Genomic DNA, 10,207 nt, shown 5'->3' with positions numbered 1-10,207 from the left:
GAAGTACAGCTGGGTATAGGGTGCACTCCTTGAATCCCAACACTCCAGAAAGAGAGGCAGGAGTTTTATCTATGACTTCAAAGCCAGCTTGATCTACATAGTTAAGTTCCAGAATAGTCTGAACTACATGGTAAGACTATGTTTCAGAAAACAAGTAAGCAAACAAACCTGAGGTACTTCAAAACCTGCAGACTTCCAAGTCAGATTGGTAGTATGCATCTATTAACCTAATACACCTGGAAACTGATGAGGTTAATATGGGCTACATATACCACCACACCCAATCTCACACACACACAAACAGAAAATTGTCCTGTTTCCTACACCAAAGGGTAAGTGACTTCCCAGTGTATTTTTAATGATTTACTTTCTTCTACTGTTCATCTCAAAAACTGAGATTTATTACAACACAATCAAGGCAGTAATTCCAGTACCTGGGAGGCTAAGGCAGCAGTCTTAAGTTTGAAACCAGCCAGGGCTATACAATGAGACTGTCAAAATACAAGCATAAAAAAAATGTCATGAAAATTAATAAAAACCTGCATGTTTCATCAACTGTAATTCTTTGTTACATAATTCTACCAAGTATCCTAACATACTCATTCACTTAACATCTATTTCATGTTGAAATTTCAATCCTTCATACCTCCCAGGGATGACCATAACGGAATAGAAAGAGAAAAGAATTCATTCCCTGTACTGGAGCATTCCACAATACTGCAGCAAGAACTGACCCTCCAACTAAATTGGTATTATATTTGTGTATAAAAATGAAGAAAAAGCTGGGCGTGGTGGCACACGCCTTTAATCCCAGCACTCGGGAGGCAGAGGCAGGCAGATTTCTGAGTTCTAGATCAGCTTGGTCTACAAAATGAGTTCCAGGATAGCCAGGGCTATACAGAGAAACCCTGACTCAAAAAAAAAAAAAAAAAAAAAAAAAAAAAAAAAAAAAAAGATAAAACACATCAATCAGCAAAGAGTTTAACTTCATGGGGTGTTGTGTCTGAGGCTTGACATAAAGAAAAAAATGTATGGTACAAATACAAATATTAAGGTGAATGTTTTTGTTTTTTTTTTTTTCCTAAAGAAACTGAGAAAACATTTATATTCTCCGAAATTAATGGCTAAGTCTTATTTTCCAAGGATGGGCAATGCTGACTAAAGATGAGATAAAGTATGTGAACCATTCTACTAAATGCTCTCTCTCATATGACAAATTTATCCACTTCTCTGGAACTATGGTAGTGTTTTCTGTGTGCTTTATTTTTTGTTTTGATTTCTGAGAGATACAATCTTCTTACTATCTCAACCATGTCCTCTTCTGGCCTTAAATTTGATATCGTCTTGCCTCTTCCTAAGTGCTAAGATCACACCACCACATCTACCAGATAATTCTTTTATTAGTATTGAGAACTACACAATCAGATTTGGATTTTAGGACTCTGGAATAGCAACGTAATACCAATGGAAAAATGACATTAATAGCCAGCCATAGTTAAACTACAGGGCATGTGATGCCAAAACAAAATAAACTCAAATATAATTATTTTCCAAAGCCTCCACATGGAAAGCATAGGGACTGCTTTAGTAATCTGGGATTCTACTTGGTTTGTGGTATGTGCATACCCCTCTTCTAAGAATTTTGCTTATCAAACAAGCATGCATACCTGCATACCAAGCATACATTCCTCTCTGATCAATGCACCTGATCAATGCAACCTGAGGCTAACTCACATAGGCCTACATGAACATAACCTCTCTGGACAAGGGGATAAATTTTACTCTTCTAACAACAATCCCACTGTGGAAAATTTCTGTCCAAAAGTAGACTCAATACAATCCAGTCTCTGGATTGGAGGGCAGATCTAGCCAGACTGTTATGGGTTACATGAACAGTGCAACAAAACTGTATCCTTTTTGGTTATTTATCACTTTATTCCTACATACATTCATAGATATCAATGTAGATATAGGTAAAGACATAGATGAGTAAAAGATGCATTATGGGGAGAAATACACACAATGGAAAAAATGACTATATGAGCTAATCAATCAAAGAGAACCATGCAAACTACACTTGTAGCAATCAGCCCTTCCTTTCTTCCTGCAGAGCTCATAAAGAGAAAACCCAGACAACATACTGAGACCTTGAATATTTCCACTCATGTGGCTAGCTGCACCCTTGCAGTATATGCTGAACGTTTCTATTGCTTTGGTTTAAATAAAATTATCTTGCTACTTTTGCAAATCTGTGTGGGTTTTAATTTCAATTCTGTGAATATGTGAATGGCCAAGAATCTAAAAATGGAACACCAACTCTGACCAATATTGACCAGAGGTAACATTAGTATTCCAATTTCCTCTTTAAATGTATTTGCAAGTTACATGGCATATTTAACAAAAAGGCAACCTAGTCCTAACACCTGGACTCAATCACCAGCTACTTTGGAAGATCTACAAGAATCAATGATCTCTTTCCCTCCTCCTTTAAAAATAAAACACTGTAAAAATGGAAAAAGTATGTTGCCAGAGAAGTAAGGCCAACAGCATATTTTAACACAATCCTAGGATTAACTGATATGAATTAGATCCAAGTATATAAAACATTGTAAATCAGTGAAAAGTATTAAACACCTTTTCCACAAAATGACTCATCTTCATCATTTAGACTTTTTGAAATTTCCTGAAGAGATGAATTCTAAAAGTTCATATATGGAGCTGGAGAGCTGGCTCAGCAGTTAAGAGCCTTCCTACTCTTGTAGAAAAGCCAAATTCTGTTCCCAGATCCCCAAGTTAGGCAACTCACAATTTTTAGTTCCCAAATCACATACACATATAGAATATACTAACACACATACACATAAATCTTAAAAAGAACCTCATAATTTATCCAGTTGAATTTTAATTGAATACTTTAGAACAGCATGCAAGGAATTATTAAATATGTGAATTCTTGCACAACTTTAAAGTTTGTCAATCATGATTATTTGACATATTCCAGCAATAAACTTAAATTTCCACTAAACTGATACTCTTGAATTACTTCAGTTTTATAGTTCAGCTAACAAATTCTGAATTACTTAAAATCTTATATAACTTACCTCTAAGATTTCAGACAATTTTCCACTTTTTTCTATAAAACAAATCTAATTTTCAACATCTACATTGTTGTTGCTCTTAAAATACATGCTTTGTTAGAGATCATCATTTTTGGTACTGTAGAAAGACAACTACACATCTTTTCTCAGTAGTATAATACCCTTTCTGTCCAGGATTCACAAATTCTACCATTTGTTTTTATTCTTCCTCGTTTATTTATTCCTCTACAATATATGCTAGGAATCTAAGCCAGCACACAAAGGAAAGTTGATAAAAAATGACCAAGAGGTAGATGAGAGCGAGCAAAGCCATCACTTCTCTAAGATACAAACCAAATCTATACTCTTCAAAACAGAAAACTATCTGTTCAAGTTTTCTAATTACATTGTTCATTCTAGAGAAACAATGACTGCCTTTTCCTCTCATGCTTTTAAAAATCTAACACTTCAGAGTATATGTTTCATACATCTTTTTACAAGTGACAGAAACAACAGTAGAAACTTCATTCCAAAATATTCTAATAAAGTACTGAGGGTTGAAATTATATTTTCAAAATCTTATTCTACTAGTGACACAGAGATAAAAACATGACAGCAAAAATTATACCTAAGTATTAAATAACATTTTACTGTTTAACACCTATTACCTTTATAAACAAAAGTTACTAGAGACTAGGCATGTACTTCAATTGTGGCACATGACTTAGTATATAGAATATCATAGGTTCAAATCCCAGAACTGAGATATGTACTACAATCTATGTCCATAACAAGGAAGTATTTATAAAGTCCTTAATTCTATTCACTAATACTTAGATACTTAAAATTGCAGTAACTGTCAATGGAATTCAAATCTGAATGCCTTAAAATAAGAAAACAGTTAACTAGAAATTGTAAGAGACAAACTAGTCATTATCCCATAGTTTCCAGCTGATTAAGTCTAATTTGCTTTAGTTAGAAATACATGGCTGCAATAGTAAAAAGTTAACCTTTAATGTTCAACAATTCTAAGTGTAATATATAAAAATAATGTTAATCTTCAAATATTTTAGAACCCATTCAGTTACCTACCATCTTTAAAGTAGTCTCCAGAGTCATAAACCTGCAAGTGTTATTCACCACATGTAGGTACACTAAATGAACTGATTCACATTATATAATCCTCCTATTCAATTAGATGTCTACTTGGAAAAAAAAAATCAGTAAAAACTAAAAGAAGTTTAATTTCCTAAAATCTGATTCTACAGACAACTTACCTGATTTGTCTGGCTACTTAAGTATGGCTCAAAATCATCATCATTTACAGCATCTTTTTGATGAATCGAACCATTTTGTACTGAAACTAAAAGAACACATTTGTATTAGAAGTGCTGTAATTATCCTCATGAAGTCATAGAACAATCTCTCATTTGAAAAAATTTCTGACCAACTCAGGAAAAAATAATCCTGAGTTCCTTTATGTTTTGGCTTAAGAGCAATCTTAAGGATAACCTATAGAAAAAAAATAAAAGTAATGTGTGCCACAGGAAACTTAGAAATCCTGTGATCTATAAGCTCAACACTATATGTATACACTATGTATACATTCCCACTTACTAAACTCTTAAATATCCCAATTTTAATATTGTAGTGAGCAAAGTAACATAAAAATATTGGAAAGAGCTCCCTAAACTTGTTTGAGTTCAAAGTAACTAAGTAATGCGGTAGACAATCCATCAGAGTGTGTGACATAACTTGGTAAAAATCTATTAATCTGATAACTGTAAGAATTTATTTCTTCTGTAACCCAGGCTAACCTTGAATTTTCAATCCTCCTACTTAATCTTGTAAAGCAATGGAAATACAACACCAGGCCCAACCTTCAAGTAACTATTTGTGACTTAAAGTTCCAGTATGAAAAATATACAAAGGGCTGGGTATGAAGCCCCACTGATTTTATCACAGCACTCTAGAGGCAGATGCAAGAGGACCTCAATGTCAAAACCGGTGTGGACAACACAAACATTTATCTAGTAGATTGGGCTATGGAGCAAGATGCTGTCATTGAAGAAGTAACATAAAAAAGGCCTTACATTGTTCTGGTTTGTTTTTCTGGTAGTCCTGGGAGTACAAATCCAGGTCCCTGTGCATACTATATAAGCACTCATAGTTAAAATCTTTTAACACTTCTGATTCTCTAATACATGTGTGTGCACACACCTTGATTCTCAAAGACTGAAGTGTATATTTAGCATGCACTGAAGTTTTGAGTTCAAATTCAAACATCAATAAATAAGACTTTCACATGAAAGTAAAACTACAATTAAGACGCCATAGATGATGATGATGATTACTCATAAAACACATGAGAAAACAAATTACAAGATAAATCAGAATATCACACTAATTCAAAATTTCATAAACACTTTAAAATATAATATTGGGATTCAAAAAGAAACTAAAATAAAATATACTTGGACATTGTCTCTATCGTGCCTAAGAGCAGCATATAAAAACACCTCCTGTATTTGAATTTCAGGTCTACTACCAAGGAGGCAGGTAGTCTCAGGAGTGATCTGAACTCAGTAATCTACTGATGATTATTTACGTTATTCAGTGCCTATTTCATCTCATCTTAGTATTAAATGGACATGTTCAATAATTGTTACAATACTATATATTACAATATCCCAAATAAAACTAAAAATTATTCTAAACTAGAAAAACAAAGGTTAGTGAAATCATATCTTATATATCAGTATGAAAAATTATTGAAACATGAAATGAAAAAAAGGCAATTTCTGAAGAATGTCAATCTTAGAACTACTTAACTGTTTAAAAGTACAATTTCACAAAGTACTGCCAACTAATGGGCGTTAAGTTTATCAGAACATCAACTCTTAATTTTGCCCTAAGTGTACCTCACCTAAAGTGTAATAATGTTAGTAAGCAGTGGCTTATAAGCAAAGAACTGTAAAATCTCTTGGTTCTTTGTCATCCAGTAAGTAACAGGGATGGCTCAACAGTAAATCTACTCTGAGCATGAAGCCTTTAAAGCTGACATATATGATAGCATAACAATCAAAGGTGAGCCAGAAATAAACAGATTCTGACTCCACTTACAAGATTTAATTGTATTTCAGACTTCATCAGAGCTAGGCTTGAGCCCCCCCCAGAATTAAAATTTGTAATAGTTACTACAAACAAAATAAAAGGGAGGATGGGGTGTCAGAGGATATATCCAGTGCCACCTGAGCGCTAAGGGAACCACTGCAATCCCAGCAATTCTAATGGACCTTCTCTTCTATTGGTTTGACTATTCTTTCATCAACACTGGTGATACACGGTCTTTTACTTCTTGGGGGAAAAAATGTTTCCTACCATTGAACTGCTAAACTAGTATGCATACCAGCTAGTATTTAAAACAGCCCATCATTTCTATCACTTGTGTCAATTAGTTCTTGGTTATCTAGCTTATATTGCCAATATATTCAAAAAACTATCCATTTAAAGGCTCATAATCAGATATTAACTAGCCCTTTAATTTCAGAAGCATGCTTTTCTTAAAACAACTGTTTTATAAGAATTTAGTTGTTGAACATTGTTTAATGACAATCTAATGTCTCAGAGACTGAAAGTCAGTGAACAGTAATGAAATCTAACCCACATCTATATTGTGTAAAAGTTCTTCAGGTGAAAAAAGAACAGATGACTTACATGATTCTTCGCCTGTTTCCTCTGCCCTATGAAGCAAAGTCAAATCAAGATAGAACATGGGCCTTAGAAGCCAGGTGGTTCTCTGCTCTGGTCCTGACTACATCAAGTTAGGAAAGTCAACAGATGTGTGCATCATGTTTTCCCACCTACAAAAACAGCGACAATACCATATACCCTCTATCTCCTTACAGGAATGTTGTGAGGATTAATAATAATATGAAGCCAAAATAATGATAGTATGGTGCTTTGAAACCATTTCTTGGGAGGACAGAGAGTAGATACAACATTTTGCCAAGTATACTACCTTTCTGAAACATTCAAACAAACAACTTCCACCTAATTCTTTTAAACTCCAGTTGTATAAAAGGTGTGTGTCCTTCCTACAGAAGGAAAAAGGAGGAAAAAATAAAGCTGTGATCTATGTGTTGCGTACTTATATCAACTTAGAAGACAAAAGAAAGGACAGAGAAAGGCCCAAGAGAACATCCGACATACAAATGAAGACACAGCAAAAGTTCTTGTTAATAAAGAAAATTATCGATCAACAAATAATTATCCTTATCTATTTTACCTACCCTTATTTATTAATTTTAATTAATATCCTTTCATACTATCTTGCCAAGAATAATAAGCAGTTCTAACATTTCACATAAGAAAAATCTTTGGTTAAAAAAAAAAACAACGAACTAAATAAGTAAAATTAAGTATACCAAAACTCAAGAATTATACTTCAGAAGCATTTTTGTGTTTATAAATAGACTGACAGAACTCCTTTTCATTCCTTTATTGAAATAAGCCTTGGGAATATGCATTAAAATACTTTGCAGAAAAACAGACACTAAAGCAGGGTGTTAGGTTAACAATGTCAACTAGTAAGAAGAAACACAACATCTCAGAAGTCATATTAAGTCAACTAGCTTCAAAATTCTAACTGATATCAACTTCTTAGGAACATAAAGTTCTTAAGCTCTAAATTCAATATTACTAGCCATATCTTTATAATTGTAAAACAAACAAAAATAACCTATATTTTCTGCCTGATATCAGTATATAGACTCACTGTAAGATATTTTCACTACCTTAAAATTAAGTTAGCAGTTTTTCAAATACACAAAATCTCCTAACAGCCACTTGGTAGTAGCTGTGACTTGGCTCGTAATGTATTTGTAGGGTTATGGTTTCTATCCTTTTAAATCAACTTAAAAGACTTTAAGTATACCAATCCTTTCGTGCCAGGAGCTTTTCTTCTCTTCACAAAAGGATGAGAAATGATTCAAAAAATAGCAACTAGAGCAAAAAGCTATTATGATTAACAATCCTCATAATAACAGGAGACTTACAGTTATGTTTTGTTTACAGAAGGGAAACTGTAACAAAAATGTTTAATGTACTAAGCAGACTTAATCAGTAGCTATATGTGGTACTGGAACCCAGGAGTATAAGAAATCCCAGTCTAATCTTCATCTTAGGATAAAATTAAAGTTATAAAAAAGAGTCAAAGAAAATCTGTGGGATTAAAGAACTTTCAAAAACATAATATGTATGTGTATCTAAATATTAAATCAGAAGTGATACTAACAATTAAAAATTCTCACATAAAAATTTAATCAGAAGGTGATGAAGTCTGTGGCTAGGCAGCTTCTATCTATCTGGTGATAAGTATATCAGCAAAGAGGTCACTAGGCCACACCAAAATGAAGTGGTTCTGAAGTAACCAAAACTGTGGTAATACAGAACTAGCTTATAATACCCCATCTGCATGATCTATTTTGTTTTATCCAAAAAGAACTTCACAGAAATCACTTACCTTAAAACAGGTAACATAAAACACAGCACTTCAAATAACCTTGCAAAGTGCCATGGCTCTAGAATAAAATAGTTTATACTAGGCAATAATGACCAGAAATTTCACTATGGTCAGGAGTCAAAAAAGGAAAAGGAAAAAAGTCCTTATAAACTTACAAATGTTTAATAACTAATTTTAAACTAACCTCTAATTTTGAAGTTTACAATTATAACTAAAATAAACTGGAATTCTATGAATTAATAATTCCTAGATGTTCATATGCTGAAATAAAACATCATTAATTAAAATAGAGTTTGTTAACTAACACACTACAATGTATCTGGCATATATAAACTCTTATATAAAATGTAGTGTGACATGAAGAAAATTATTCTGGACAGAGCACTATTATTTCTAATTAATCAGCCTTGCCACATAAAATCCCAAAAAAACCATTGAAAGCATCAATGGAAACAATTAAGTCTTCACCTAAAGGGCTATTACAGATCTTATTTTTTAAGTAGTACTTAGTTACTGGGGAAGGGGGGAAAAGAAAACCAGGAAGTGTAATTGTATTTAGTGTCACTTCCTGCACTCAAAACGTTACAAATATATAGCTCATTGTAATGTTCTGTAATTGGCACCACCCCAAGAAAGGAGTTATTGTTCTACACTAATATCACATGTTAAGCTATGTTTCAATCAGCTGACTACTTTGTTCCACACGCATAAATACAAACTACATTTATGTTTTAACTCCCTTACTTTTAATGGTAGTTTTTAAATAGCAAATCATATAACACTAGCAATAATTGCACAAATAATTTCCTTCTCGGGCTTTTGTAAGAAACCAGATCGAGACACACCTTCCAATCAGAGCGCTGCTGTAAGATTACATACTTGTTAGGAGTTCTATAGTGCTGTTGCCTCCTTGCAAGCAACTTCACTGATTCTATTCAGTGATTAGGGGCATGATTTTTCACCTAATGTGGCATAGAACGCCATGTGATTTGCCAAGTTTAAATGCAATCCAGAAATATCAAACAGAATGTTGTTCACTTTAAAAACTTATCTAACTATACACAAATGTAGAAAAAAGTATGACCTAAGTTATGTAACAAACATAAATGGTAAACTTAAGAAATAACATTACGTTCATTGAAATACAACCAAGACAGCTGTTTCTTCTTAGTACTTCGGTTTCTACAAACCCAGGAACTAAGTAAATGTCTGTTAGCTGAGATGGATGTTTTTCTATCCTTTATATTTAGAAAGAAATGCAAAAACCAGAAAGAAACCGCTTACAGTTTAAAAATCACATCAAGGGAACACCTAAGGGGAAAACAAACAAACAAACTCACCTTTATTTCCTTGCCCTTTAGGTCTCTGAAGCAAGACGACAGAGGTGGTAAAGAGGGGGAGGGGGAAGAAAAGTGTGTTAAACAGAGCCACTGCAAGTTCTTCAGAACAATCCGCGTAGGTGTGAACCCCACCAGATCCTCCGCAACCTCTCCGCCCGGCCGCCCCCCGCCGCCTCTCCGCCTCGCCTCCAGCACCCGCCAGCTCCGGGCCCCGCGGCGGCCACCCGGACCTCCCGGCCTGTGGTTACGGGCGCCGGCCGCAGACT

The 10,207-nt window shown here is 34.0% G+C and overlaps 1 protein-coding gene across 5 annotated transcripts in view; it reads right to left on the bottom strand.

Moving 5' to 3' along the window:
- Nucleotides 1–10,207, bottom strand: part of Ythdf3 (YTH N6-methyladenosine RNA binding protein 3) — a 29,742-nt gene that overhangs the window by 19,019 nt on the left and 516 nt on the right. For 2 of the 5 annotated variants that reach the window (XM_021157369.2, XM_021157366.2), the window contains exons 2-4: nt 9,942–9,966; nt 6,795–6,940; nt 4,355–4,440 (exon numbers count right to left, since the gene is read on the bottom strand). In XM_021157369.2, coding sequence (XP_021013028.1) covers nt 4,355–4,440; nt 6,795–6,852 — 144 coding nt within the window. In that variant the 5' untranslated portion in view covers nt 6,853–6,940; nt 9,942–9,966. Of the gene's footprint in view, nt 1–4,354; nt 4,441–6,794; nt 6,941–7,098; nt 8,816–9,941; nt 9,967–10,207 lie in introns of those variants that run through there. The other 3 variants (XM_021157368.2, XM_021157370.2, XM_021157367.2) reach the window with 2 other exon arrangements.

This window comes from Mus caroli, chromosome 3, assembly GCF_900094665.2.
Source record: "Mus caroli chromosome 3, CAROLI_EIJ_v1.1, whole genome shotgun sequence".
NCBI classification, from domain to species: domain Eukaryota; kingdom Metazoa; phylum Chordata; class Mammalia; order Rodentia; family Muridae; genus Mus; species Mus caroli.
Note: the sequence above shows the minus strand (reverse complement) of the source record. Positions and strands in the feature narration are given on the sequence as shown.